General features: G+C 44.2%; 1 protein-coding gene across 2 annotated transcripts in view; it reads right to left on the minus strand.

Annotated features, from left to right (window-relative positions):
• The window catches only part of slc5a5 (solute carrier family 5 member 5), a 95,604-nt gene extending 82,888 nt beyond the window's left edge, over window positions 1-12,716 (minus strand). For both annotated transcript variants that reach the window (XM_072249933.1, XM_072249931.1), the window contains exons 1-2: window positions 12,086-12,716; window positions 8,036-8,101 (exon numbers count right to left, since the gene is read on the minus strand). In XM_072249933.1, the coding sequence (XP_072106034.1) occupies window positions 8,036-8,101; window positions 12,086-12,445 (426 nt within the window). In that variant the 5' untranslated portion in view covers window positions 12,446-12,716. The remainder of the gene's footprint in view (window positions 1-8,035; window positions 8,102-12,085) is intronic.
• Between the last annotated feature and the right edge of the window lie 1,737 nt (window positions 12,717-14,453).

The following is a 14,453-nucleotide window of genomic DNA, read 5'->3' on the forward strand; positions in this document are numbered from 1 at the left end:
CTTATTGAGAAAGTAAGGAGGCATGGGTTCCAAGGGGACATTGCTTTGTGGATCCAGAACTGGCTTGCATACAGAGGGCAAAGAGTGGTGGTAGACGGGTCATATTCTACATGGAGGCCGGTGACCAGTGGTGTGCCTCAGGGATCTGTTCTGGGACCCCTTCTCTTCGTGATTTTTATAAATGACCTGGATGAGGAAGTGGAGGGATGGGTTAGTAAATTTGCTGATGACACAAAGGTTGGGGGTGTTGTGGATAGTGTGGAGGGCTGTCAGAGATTACAGCAGGACATCGATAGGATGCAAAAGTGGGCTGAGAAGTGGCAGATGAAGTTCAACCCATATAAGTGTGAGGTGGTAAATTTTGGTAGGTCAAATATGATGGCAGGATATAGTATTAATGGTAAGACTCTTGGCAGTGTGGAGGATCAGAGGGATCTTGGGGTCCGAGTCCATAGGACACTCAAAGCTGCTGCACAGGTTGACAGTGTTCTTAGGAAGCCATACGGTGCATTGGCCTTCATCAACCATTGGATGAGTTCAAGAAACGAGAGGTAATGTTACACTTACATAGGACCCTGGTCAGACCCCACTTGGAGTACTGTGCTCAGTTCTGGTCACCTCACTACAGGAAGAATGCGAAAACTATAGAAAGGGGGCAGAGGAGATTTATAAGGACATTGCCTTTTGAGAATAGGTTAAGTGAACTCGGCCTTTTCTCCTTGGAGCGACGGAGGATGAGAGTTGACCTGACAGAGATGTATAAGGTGATGAGAGGCATCGATCATGTGGATAGTCAGAGGACTTTTCCCAGTGCTGAAATGGCTAACACGAGAGGGCACAGGTTTAAGGTGCTTGGAAGTAGGTACAGAGAAGATGTCAGGTGTAAGTTTTTTATGCAGAGAGTGGTGAGTGCGTGGAATGGGCTGCTGGTGACGGTGGTGGAGGCGGATACAATAGGGTCTTTTAAGAGACTCCTGGATAGATACATGGAGCTTAGGAAAATAGAGGGCTATGGGTAACCCTAGGTAATTTCTAAAATAAGTACATGTTCAGCACAGCATTGTGGGCCAAAGGGCCTGTACTGTGCTGTAGGTTTTCTATGTTCTATAATGCTGGAGGAATGCAGGAGGTCAGGCCGCTTCTTAGGAAAGGAAGTTGTAGTAATTTCTACTTTGAAAAAGGCACACTCAACAACGTCATGCCCAAGAAACAACTTTATCTCAACTATCAAAGCCGATATGTATATACAGAGGCTTTCACAACCCGTACGGCATGGCTGGCACACAATATACAAACACACCGGAAGTAAAAAGAATGGAAGTAAAACCCCCCATTATCCTAATATAGTATTAACTTACTTTTAATAATGCTCACATTACAACACTTCTCCCCTCTTAAAATCCAACATTCCCCAAATGTAAAAAACTGGGAAATAAAAACTGTGGTGTTATTAACTTACGTACCCTTGAAAACTTATACTAGTATCTCAGCAACAGTTTACCAATACAAAACATCTGGAAAACATGACAGATTCAACAACAAAAAAACTGTTCCGTCAAAGATTCAGTCTGTCAGGAGGTTTACGAGTGCGCTGTGATCTGCGCAGTACCCCAGGTGACCTAGCAGGCACCGCTGGTGATGGTGTTTTGGGTGGATCTGGTTTTGGGGGCATGACAGGGGTCTGTGTGTCTGCATGAGAATGTCCATCCTCTTCAGGAGACCCCGACCCCTCTGCCAGCGTCTCGCTCTCTGGCAAAGTCACTGGTGGACATGTTTCCACCGTAGTCTGTCTCACTTTTGCCTTCATGTCCGGGCACAGCAGGTCCAATCTTGACTTGGGCCTACACCCCATCAGCATCTCTGCTGGAGTGTGGGCAGTCGAGGTCTGTGGCGTGAGGTGGTATTTAAACAGGAAACACAAAAGCCGAATACTAAGCGAGTCCCCTGTCATCTGCTTCGATCTTCCTTCACTGTCTGAACAGCCCTCTCAGCCAAACCATTGGTGGCTGGGTGGAAAGGGGCCGTCCAAGTGTGATGAATGCCATTCTGCTGCATGAACTCACTGAACAGCTCACTGGTGAACGTCGGGCCATTATCAGTGACCAGAGTGTCAGGCACCCCATGGACTGCAAACACTTGCCTGAGTTTGTCTATGGTCGAGGGGGCTGTGACGTTGCTCATGATGTGAGCTTCGATGCATTTAGAATATGCATCTACCATGACAAGAAACATCTACCCCATAAAAGGCCACGCAAAGTCCAAATGTAGCCTAGACCAGGGGTGGTCTGGCCACTCCCATGGGTGCAAAGGAGCTGGTGGTGGCATTATCTGATTAGTCCGACATTGCGTGCATGATATTACCTTGTTCTCCAGATCCTGATCCATTCCTGGCCACCAAACGTAGGATCTTGCAAGGCTTTTCATTCGAGACACTCCTGAGTGAGTCTCATGAATTTCCTCCACAATCTGTGAATGGCCAGGGGAAGGCATGATGACCCTCAACCCCCCAGAAAATGCAGCCATCCTGCAGACTGAGTTCTATCTTGTGTTTGGCATAGGGCCTCAGTTCCTCTCCTTTCACGACTCTGGGCCAACCTTGTAAAAGAAAAGTCTTGACTTGGGACAGGACTGGGTCCCTCTCTGTCCACTGCTTGATCTGGGTTGCCTTTACAGGTGTCTCTGACAGCCTCTCCAATGAAAACACAGTCTTTGGAGGCACATATGTAGCAACAGGTGTCTCAGGTAAAGGTAGCCAACTCAGTGCATCGGCGTTTGCATTATCCCCACCCGCTCTGTACACTATAGCATACTGGTAGGCTGACAATGTACGAGCCCAATGCTGTATCCTGGCTGAGGCTAGCAGTGGGATGCATCTAGTCTCACTGAACAGGCTCATCAGTTGTTTATGGTCCGTATAAATTGTAAATACGCATCCATAAAGGTACTGATGAAAGCGTTTGACCGCACAAATAATGGCCAGGCCTTCTTTGTCTAGCTTCTCAGCAGCTGTCAGGGTACGTGAAGCAAAACCAATAGACCTGCGTGTTAAAATTTCCCATGAATATCATAACATTGCCCTTTTGACATGCCTTTTCTATTTCCTGTTGGAATCTGTGGTCTACATCCCAGCTACCGTTGGGAGACCTGTATATAACTGCCGTCAGGGTCCTTTTACCCTTGCAGTTTCTTAACTCAACCCACAAGGATTCAACATCTTCCAGTCCCATGTCACATCTTTCTACTGATTTGATGCCATTCTTTACCAGCAGAACCACAACAACCGCTCTGCCTGCCTTCCTATCCCTCCAATACAACATGTAACCTTGGACATTCAGCTCCCAACTACAATCATTCTTCAGCCATGATTCAGTGATGGCCACATCATACCCGACAATCTGTAACCGTGCAACGAGGTCATCCACCTTATTTCTTGTACTCGGTGCATTGAGATCTAAAACTCCGAGCGCTGTATTTGCTATCCTTTTTGATTTTGCATCCCTAATGCAATGATAATCACCCTGCTGACTGTAATTTTGCCCTACCAACTGCCTACTCTTCCTGACAGCCTGACTGCACGCTATCTTTGCTTTTTTTACTATCTGACCTATCATGAATTCCTTCACTCCGGCTCCCACCCCCTGCCAAATTAGATTAAACCCTCCCCAACAGCTCTAACAAACCTGCCCACCAGAATATTGCTCCCCCTCGGGTTCAGATGTAACTCATCCCTTTTGTACAGGTCACACCTCCCCCAGAAGAGATCTCAATGATCCAAGAACCTGAAGCCCTGCCCCCTGCACCAGCTTCTCAGCCACACATTAAGATGCCAAATCATCCTGTTTCTACTCTCACTGGCATGTAAGAACAGGTAGAAATTCAGAAATTATTATCCTGGAGATCCTGTTTCTCAGCTTTCTGCCTAACTTTGTAAGTTCTCTCTTCAGGACCTCTTTGCTTTTCCTTCCTATGTCATTGTTAGCAATACATAGCAAGATATCCGGCTGCTCTCCCTCCCTCTGTAAAATGCTGTGGACATGGTCTGAGATGTCCCTGACCCTGGCACCTGGGAGGCAACATACATCTGGATGTCTCGTTCATGTCCACAGAATGTCCTGTCTGTTCCTCTGACTATTGAGTCCCCAATCACTACTGCTCCTCTCTGCTTCCACTTTACCCTCTGCGCCACGGACCCATGTTCAGTGCCAGTAACCTGGGCTCTGTGGCGATTATCCCCCTGGGAGATTATCCCCCACAACAGTATCCAAAACTGTTGAGAGGAATAGCCACAGGGTTGCTCTGCGCTAACTGTCTACTCACATTTCCATTTGTCCTGACAGTCACTCAGCTACTCTCCTCCTGCAACTTCGGGGTGACCACTTCCCTGTAACTCTGATTGATTATCTCCTCACTCTCCTGTAGAAGCCGAAGGTCATCCAGCTGCTGCTCCAGATCCCTGACGCTGCGGCTGGATGCTCTTCATACAGACGTAGCTCCCTGGGAGACTTTGGGTCTCGCAGGATTCCAACATCGGCATAAAGAACACACAGCCCCATTTACTACACTAAGTACAGCAAAAGAGAGTAAAAAAGGAAACCTTAACAGAAACTTACGCAGGGCCAACGCCTCCTCCTCCTCTTTTGAGCCAAAACTTGACACTCCTACTCTGACCACTGCTTACTCCCAACAATGGCCCTGCTGCTTGCCCCTTCTGTACATTTATTTCATTTGCTGTGCTCTGCTCCCACCGCTGATTGGGCCTCTGGAAAGTCCGAACGCCCGCGAATCTTTCCTGTTGAACAATCATCACCAACCAGCGAGAAACCTCGTCACCATGCTCTGCTCCTGGCACAGATTAGGATCCAAGATATCTTCAAGGACGATGCCTTAGGAAGGTGGCGTCTGCCATTAAAGACACCTATCACCCAAGGCATTCATTCTTCACAATATTAGTATCGGGAAGGAGGTACAGAAGCCTGAAGGCACACACTCAGCGATTCAAGAACAGTTTCTTCACCTCTGTCATCCGATTCCTAAATGGAATCGTAATGAGAATCAGAATCAAGTTTATTATCAACGGCATGTGACGTGAAATTTGTTAACTTAGCAGCAGCAGTTCAATGCAATACGTAATCTAAAAGAAAAATAAATAAATCAACCAATCAATTACAGTATACGTATATTGAATAGATTAAAAATTGTGCAAAAACAGAAATAATATATATTTTATAAAAGTGAGGTAGTGTTCAAGGGTTCAATGTCCATTTAGGAATGGGATGGCAGAGGGGAAGAAGCTGTTCCTGAATCGCTGAGTGTGAGCCCATGAACACTACCTCACATTGATGAAGGTAGAGCAGTGGATGTAGTGCATATCGATTTCAGTAAGGCATTTTAGTAACCCTAACCCTAACCCTAATGCGAGTCTCATTCAGAAAGTAAGGAGGTATGGGATCTAAGGAGGCCTTGCTTTTTGGATCCAGAACTGGTTTGTCCACAGAAGACACAGGGTGGTTGTAGATGGTTTGTATTCTGCTGGAAGTTGGTGACCAGTGGTGTGCCTCAGGGATCTGTTCTGGGACCCCTCCTCTTTGTGATTTTTATAAATGACCTGGATGAGGAAGTAGAAGGATGGGTTAGTAAGTTTGCTGATGACACAAAGGTTGGGGGTATTGTGGATAGTCTGGAGGGCTGTCAGAGGTTACAGCGGGATATCGATAGGATGCAAAACTGGGTTGAGGAGTGACAGATGGACTTCAATCCAGGTAAGTGTGAGGTGATTCATTTTGGTAGGTCAAATTTGAAGGCAGAATATATTATTAAAGGTAAGACTCCTGGCAGTATAAAGGATCAGAGGGATCTTGGCGTCCGTGTCCATGGAACACTCAAAGCTGCTGCGCAGGTTGACTCTGCGGTTAAGAAGGCATACAGTGTGTTGGCCTTCATCAACCATGGGATTGAGTTCAAGAGCCATGAGGTAATGTTACAGCTATATAAGACCTTTATCAGACTTCACTTGAAGAACTGTGTTCAGTTCTGGTCACCTCATTACAGGAAGGATGTGGATACTATAGAGAGAGTGCAGAGGAGATTTGCAAGGATGTTGCCTGGATTTAAGAACATGCCTTATGAGACTAGATTGAGTGAACTTGGCCTTTTCTCCTTGGAGCGACAGAGGATGAGAGGTGATTGGGAGAGGCGTCTAAGATGATGAGAGGCATTGAACCTGTGGATAGTCAAAGGCTTTTTCCCAGGGCTGAAATGGCTAACACGAGAGGGCACAGTTTTAAGGTGCTTGGAGGTAGGTACAGAGGGGATGTCAGGGGTAAGTTTTTCACACAGAGATTGGTGGGTGTGTGGAATGCACTGCCAGTGACGGTGCAAGAGGTGGATAAATAGGGTCTTTTAAGAGATGCTTAGATAGGCACATGGAGCTAAGAAAAATAGAGGGCTATGCAGTAGGGTAATTTTAGGCAGTTTCTAGAGTAGGTTACATGGATGCCACAACACTGTAGGCCGAAGGGCGTGTAATATTCTGTAGATTTCTATGTTCTCTCTGCTTTTTTATTTCTGTTATTTTGCACTACTTATTTAAACTTATCTATTTAATAGAAATGTATAAACTTAAAGTAATTCAGTTTTATTCTCTATATTTATTTATCATGTATTTCATTGTACTGCTGCATAAAGTTAACAAAGTTCACAACAAATGCTAATGATATTAAATCTGCTTCTGATTCTGGATGGTAGGGGTATGGAGATCTGTGGTCCCGGTGCAGGTCGATGGGAGTAAGCAGTTTAAATGGCTTTGGCTTGGACTAGATGGGCCAAACGGTCTGTTTCTGTGCTGTACTTTATGAACCTAGAACAACGATGAGGAGGAATTTATTTAGCCAGAAGGTGGAGAATCTGTGGAATTCATTGCCACAGATAGCTGTGGAGGCTAAGTCATTGGGTGTATTTAAAGCATGGGTTGATAAGTTCTTGATTAGTAAAGTCATCAAAGGTTATGAGGAGAAGGCAGGAGAATGGGTTGATGGGGAAAATAAGTTGGTTATGATGGAATAGTGGAGCAGACTTGATGGGCTGAATGGCCTTATTCTGCTCCTATGTCTTATGGTCTTATGGGTGGTGGTGGAGGCAGATACAATAGAGTTGTTCAAAAGATACTGTATTTTGGGAAGATAAATTCTGCTAGGACTCAAAGATTAAATGGGAGTGATCATAGGAGTGTTGCTATATGGAGACCCTGGGGTGCAAGTTCAGAGCTCGCTGAAAGATACAAAACTGGGGAGACAGTAGTGAGAAAGGCATCAGGCATGCTTATCTTCAATCACTGAGCCATTGACTTTGTGTAGCGGTAGTTTCCTCAGCAATCTTGTTTATTTAGGATAGAAACTGTTGGGAAGGTTATTGGCTGGTGAACAGCAAGATGCCTTCCAGTGGCTGCACTTTTTGTGACTTCACTTTTAACTTTACAAGCTTTAAAAGTGCAATCAAAAATGTTATTTGTTCTTCCTTCTGAATAGAAAGATTAACTTGCATTTGACAGCATTTCTCAAATCTTCCAGAAATGTCTCAGAGTGTGTCCTGGAAAAGTATCGAATGGAAAGTGACCATTTAGCCATTGTGTCATTCACCTGCAACCTTCCCTACAACTCTTCACAGGTAAGCTTTATTCGGCCCCCAGTGGGTTTGTTTGTAGGTAGTAACTCTACTCAATGGAAATGCTGATGATACCAATTGGAGGTGACCATTGTTGCTACCTTTACACTTCCATCTTCTCCTTTATTCCTGAAGCATTGGATTATAGCTCATTGTTTGTCTGATTAAAGTTTGTTTTAAAGCAACACACACAAAATGCTGGAGGAACTCAGCGGACTAGGCAGCATCTGTGGAAAAGAGTAAACAGTCGACGTTTCGGGCCAAGACCCTTCATCAGGGTCGTTTTAAAGAAAGCTGAATTGTAATTCTTACTGTAGCAACCAGGAACTGCGAAGTCCCACACAATCGGAGGCCTTTGACGAATTGTAATTCTTACCGTAGCAACCAGGAACTGCGAAGTCCCACACAATCGGAGGCCTTTGTTGAATCGCAGCTCCAGATACTGTAAAAGAGGGGGGATGGGGGGCATGGTTGAGAAAATATTCAGAACAGCCTCAGAAACACAAAATGACACTTTCACGCTCAGAAGCTAGCAGACCCTACAATGTGCCTGCCTGAAATGGTGGTTGATCAATGCAACAGTTGGCTTTAAGTTGTCACAGAATGTGAGCTTTGCAGATAAGACCAGTGTTTACCAGCTGCCCTTGGTCAGTCAAAGATATTGTATTTGTGAAAGAATGGGAGGATTCACACTAAAGAGTGCACAATATTCAATTCTGCTTGTATCCACTTGGAGATGGAAGCTGACATGGCAGTGTGCAGCAAGACTGAGACAGCACTGGGCACCGACTGATGAGTGGCAGGTAAAAGCTATCCACCAAAGTTCAAGGCAGTGACCATCTGCAGCAAGAGTTTCTGACCACCAACGCCTGGCATTCAGCCATGCTACTGCTACTGAGACTTGGAGCAACTCAACCGAGCAGACACATAAACATCACGTGTATGTCAGAACTTAGCTGTCCTGTGGTGAGTGAACCATCAGGATAACAGTATGGCACTGATTGGATCGGCTGAGGGGTCTGATTCTCTGCTATAGTGTTCTATAACTTTATTTCTGTATCATCTGACACACAAAAGCTTTCTTAGTACCTGCAAAGCACAAGTCAGTGGCAAATTGGCCCAATGGGCCGACACGGTGCTGCACACTGTATAGTGTTCTATAATGACAAGTCAGTGATTCTGGACTGAATCTTGCAACATATCACAGGTACATAGCGTCAGATACACAATATTCATTAAAAAAATGTAAAATTATACAAGAAAGCGCGTGAAGCTTCCTGACTATGGACTCTATCCAGTGCCTCAGTGAAACAGCCAGCATAAACAATGTCTCCACCCAGCCTGGACATTCTGTTGTCTCTCTCCTCCCACTGGGCATAAAGCACGTACTACCAGGCACACCAATCATTTCTATCCTTCTGTTATCAGACTCTTGAATGGATCTTTTGTGTAATAACATGGATCCTTGGTTTCACAATGAATCCTCATTATAATCTTGCACCTTATTGTTGACCTGAACTGCACTTTTCAGTAGTTTTTACATTTCATTCTGCATTGTTATTATTTTTACCTTATCTAGGTCAATAATCTGATCTTTATGAACAGTGCGCAAAACGGTTCACTGTATCTTTGTACATGTGACAATAATAAATTAATTCCAATATCTTTACCAATAATTAGAACAAAAATGTTCCAATGTAGTGCAGTGGTGAAAGTAAATCATGTCTTTCAAATGTTGTAGTGTGACCAGAACTGTACATACATCTTAAAAAGGAGGGCAAACATGCCAATGGCCTTCCTAATGGCTTGCTACACTTACCTTCAGTGACTGGTGAACCAGTTCACAGTTCCATTTAAAGATCAATATTTCTCAGTCTATTGTCATTTAAATAAAACTTGGTTAGTGTGGATTCTTCATTATATTCACCGTTTCCTGCATCCATCCGGTTGCCTTGAAGAACACACTCCTCCTTGAGCTGGAGGAAATCCATCGGGTCAAGCAGCCCATTGCCTTCTCCTCACACCTCACAGTCCTGCCTAATTTCACAAATTTCACAGACACTTACCTGATTCCTTCAGTCAGAAAATTGATCTGTGGCTCTGCACTGACCCTATGAGACAGTCATAGTCATCTTTTCCCACCCCAAGAAAGGCCTGTCTCTTCCTATTCTGCTTCCAGTCTGTCAATCAATTATCAGTCTCAGCAAATCCATCACCTCAGTTCTCTCTGCTCCAATCTGATACACCAGCACTTTGTTCAGTCTTTACCTAAGGTCATGTGGAATTAGATGGAGCACATTCTGCTTGGAGGTTAGTGACTAATGGTGTTCCACAGGGATATGTTCTGGAAACCCTGCTCTCTGTAAGTGTGATGAATGATTCAGATGAGGAAGTGGAAGGTGGGTTAGTAATTTTGCAGATGACATGAAGGTTGCTGGTGCTGTGCAAGAGTGTAAATGTTTGTTGTACAGTAGGTTACAGTAGGATATAGACAGAATGCAGAGTTGGGCAGAGAAGTGTCAGATGGAGTTTAATCGGAGAAGTGTCAAGTGATTTGAACATTGACTTCTCTAACTTCCGTTAATGCCCCACCTCTCCTTCGTACCCCATCCGTAATTTATTTATCTTTTATTATTATATATTTTTTCTCTTTCTCCTTTTTCTCCCTTTGTCCTTCTCACTATACTCCTTGCCCATCCTCCGGGCTTCCCACCCCTCCCCTTTCTTTCTCCCTAGGCCTCCAGTCCGTCCCATGATCCTCTCGTATCCCTTTTGCCAATCACCTGTCCAGCTCTTGGCTCCATCCCTTCCCCCTCCTGTCTCCTCCTATCATTTCAGATCTCCCTCTCCCCCTCCCACTTTCAAATCTCTTACTATCTCTTCTTTCAGTTAGTCCTGACGAAGGGTCTTGGCCCAAAACGTCGACTGTACCTCTTCCTATAGATGCTGCCTGGCCTGCTGCATTCACCAGCAATTTTTAAGTGTGTTGCAAGTGATTCACTTTGGTAGGTTGAACCTGAAGGCAGAGTACAGGGTTAATGGGAGGATTCCTGGCGTCGTGAAGAAACAGAGGGATGCTGGGATCCAGGTCTATAGATCCCTCAAATTTGCCATGCAAGTTGATAGGGTGGTTCCAAAGGTGTATGGTGTGTTGGCCTTCATTAGTTGGGAGATTGAGTTTAAAAATCACGAGATAATGTTGCAGTTTTTTGAAACTCTGATTAGACAACACTTAGAGTACTGTGTTCAGTTCTGGTCGCTTCATTATTGGAAGGATGTGGAGGCTTTAGAGAGGGTGCAGAGGAGATTTACCAGGATGTTGCCTGGATTAGGGAAAATATGATGAGGAAAAATTGAGCATGTTAGGGGATATCTCTTTGGAGTGACAATGAATAAGAGACGACTTGATAGAAATTATAAAATGATGAGAAGCATAGAAAGAGTGGACAGCCAGTGCCTGTTTCCCAGGGCAGCAATCAACAGACATTCATTCAAGATGAGTGGAGGTAAGTTTAGGCGGGAGGGATATCAAGGGTAGGTGAGGGTTAAGTGCCTGGAACACACAACTTGGTGTGGTGGTGGGGGCTGATACGTTAGGGACATTAAGACAGGCACATGGATGTAGGGAAACTGGAGGGTTGTGGGCTGGGTAGGAGGGAGGGATTATTTTGATTATGGAGTAAATCAACACAACATTGTAGGCTGAATGGCCTGTACTGTGTGCTGTTCTAGGTTCTATGCAGAGAAGAATGTTGTTTACATTGACTGGTTAAAATGTGGAACTTTGCCATTCTTAGCATAATTAAATCATTGTTTAAAAATTGTGAAGAGTGAAGGGTGTTGGGAGCAGGTGTGGGGGGTTGGGGTCAGATATGCACACCTATATGTTGGCAAGGCAGAAGGTTTAACTAATCCACCCCCTCAGAGTGGCAAAACTCAGCAGGCAAGGACGGGTGAGGGCAATGATTCAGTTAATGATTATTGCCCCACAACAGATTCCTGTCTCTGAAGGTATTTTCCCATAAAAAGCAACTTCCTTCTGAGTGAGCCAGTCATCAATTTGGATCTTGTTCAAGAGATTTGAGTACAAAGTCTTGGCAGGTACACAACGGTCTGCCTGGGGGACACAACAGTGTTATAATGTTAACAACAATGTTAACAACAGTTGGCTATAAAACATCCTGTGTTATTGTTCAAAAGAGAACAAACAAATATCCTAGTGATCTTTACCTCAACTGTATCTGATTGTAAGCTCACTAGTTCAACAGTGAATATGTACATTAAATTATTTTGTAGTCAGTGTGCTGTGGCTGTGAAAGGTGCTGTGTTGCCCAAGTTCACTCTATCAGATACGACAATGGTTTGTTAAAGTGACATTTTAGGAGGGAACTTACAAGATATGGTTGTTGATTCCTTGATAGCTTACCTCATAGGTACTGGTTAATCCCAAACGATAGAAGATAGGCAGAAAGAGATAGGCAGTGAGCACGGCGTTCAGTGTTTGGCCCAGGCACATCTGTGTAAACTTGATCCCATAGTTGTATGCCTCTACAGGAACTCCAAGCACTTGAACAGCTGACATGAAGCTAGCCGCAAGAGACAGTCCCACAGGCAGGGCTGACAGCTGCCTACCTCCTGTGAAAAACTCATCCACCTTTGTTCTCCCACCTTGACGAACCGCATAATATATCCCGATCCCAACAGAAGTCAGGAACATCCCAGCAAAGAGGATGTAATCCCAGAAGGAGAAGGTTATTCTTGTTGATTCAGTTGTGGCTGCAGACATGACCTTCCGTGTGAGAGCCTCGCATTAACAGTACAGGAATCAATTGGCAATTAGCTCAGACAACGTAATCAAATTATTCAAGCAAATGAAGATTATTCAAAATAAATTGCTGGACAGAACTCAAAACATTGGAAGAGAACTCTCAATATTCACAGAGAATGAAATCTTCAGTAAGCTTGAAGTTATTTCTAGCTTGCTTAAGTTCCTGAATTAACAAAGTGCAACTGAGTCCAAGCTGTCAGGATGACTTCTGATTTAGGTATGGCATAGTCTTTACTGCGCATACTTTTCTTTGTCAGAGTTGGAGTGTTACTTGTGAATTATAAGCATTTTAGTAATATGAAGGGGGCGTGCTGGGCTGTCACTTCTCCGCATCAATCTACACATACAGTACTTTGTAATTTTTTAACCCTTTAGAAGGTCCAGAAAGGCTGTTTAATTGTTTCTCCACAGAATCCTAAATTAAGACAAATTTAAGTTCTGTTCTCAGCCTTGTAATCTCCATAAGACCATAAGACATAGGAGCAGAATTAGGCCATTTGGCCCAGCGAGAATCCTCCATAATTCAATCATGGCTGATCCCTTTCCTCCTCCTCAGCCCCACTTCCCCATAACCTTTGATGCTGTGGCCAATCAAGGACCGTCCACCATGGCAAACATCCTTTCCACATCTATTTTGTCCAGGCCTTTCAACATTCGAAAATTTTCAATGAGATCCCGCGCCCCCCCCCCCCCGGCATCCTTCAAAATTCCAGCAAGTACAGGCCCAAAGTCATCAAAAAATTTCCTGTATGATAACCCTTTCATTCCCAGCATTATCCTTGTGAACCTTCTCTGAATCATCTCTCATGTCAGCACATCTTTTCTTAGATAAGGAGCCCAAAACTGTTCGCAATACTCAAGCTGGGGCCTCACCAGTCCCTTATAAAGCCTCAGAATTACTTCCTTGCTCTTGTATTCTAGACCTCTTGACATGAATGCTAACATTGCATTTGCCTTCCTCACCACCAACTCAACCTGCAAGTTAACCTTTAGGGTGTTCTGCACAAGGACTCACAAGTCCCTTTGCATCTCAGATTTTTGGATTTTCTCTCCATTTAGAAAATAGTCTGCACATTTATTTCTACTACCAAAGTGCATGACCAAGCGTTTTCCAACATCGTATTTCATTTGCCACTTTCTCTCCCGTTCTCCTAATCTGTCTAAGTCCTTCTGCAGCCTACCTGTTTCCTCAACACTACCTGCACCTCACCAATCTTCATATCACCTGCAAACTTGGCAACAAAGCCATCTATTCCATCATCTAAATCACTGATATACAGCATAAAAAGAAGTGGTCCCAACACCAACCCCTAAGGAACACCACTTGTCACTGGCAGCCAACCAGAAAAAGATCCTTTTATTCCCACTTACTGCCTCTTAACAATCAACAAATGTTCTAACCATGCCAGTAACTTTCCTGTAATACCATGGGTTCTCAACTTGGTAAGCACCCTCATGTGTGGCACCTTATCAAAGGCCTTCTGAAAATCCAAATATACAACATCCACTACATCTCCTTTATCTATCCTACATGTTATCTCCTCAAAGAATTCCAACAGGTTTGTCAGGCAAGGTTTTCTCTGAAAGGAACCATGCTGATTTTCTCTTTTCTTATCCTGTATTACCGTGTACTCCATAATTTCATGTAACCCAGGTTAATTAAACGTAAAGTTGTAACGTTGGAAAGTTCTCCCTGCAGAAGGATCAAAATGAGGTTTACCGATTATAAAAAGATAATATGAAAAAATGTGAGGGTGGGTCAGGCTGGACACAGAACGGACAAGGAGAGAAACACAGCAACGATTAGAAGCTGAAGACATGAACTGTTAAGAGTGGAATTAGTACTGAGTATCTTTACCCTACTAACTTGAAACCCTCAGGGTGAAACCCCTGGAGGAGAGACAATAGCGATAAAAGATTTGTTGAAGCTATAGCTATAACATGCAGCAGCTATAACGAGACAATA

The sequence above is a fragment of the Mobula birostris genome (genome assembly GCF_030028105.1).
Source record: "Mobula birostris isolate sMobBir1 chromosome 26 unlocalized genomic scaffold, sMobBir1.hap1 SUPER_26_unloc_1, whole genome shotgun sequence".
NCBI lineage: Eukaryota > Metazoa > Chordata > Chondrichthyes > Myliobatiformes > Myliobatidae > Mobula > Mobula birostris.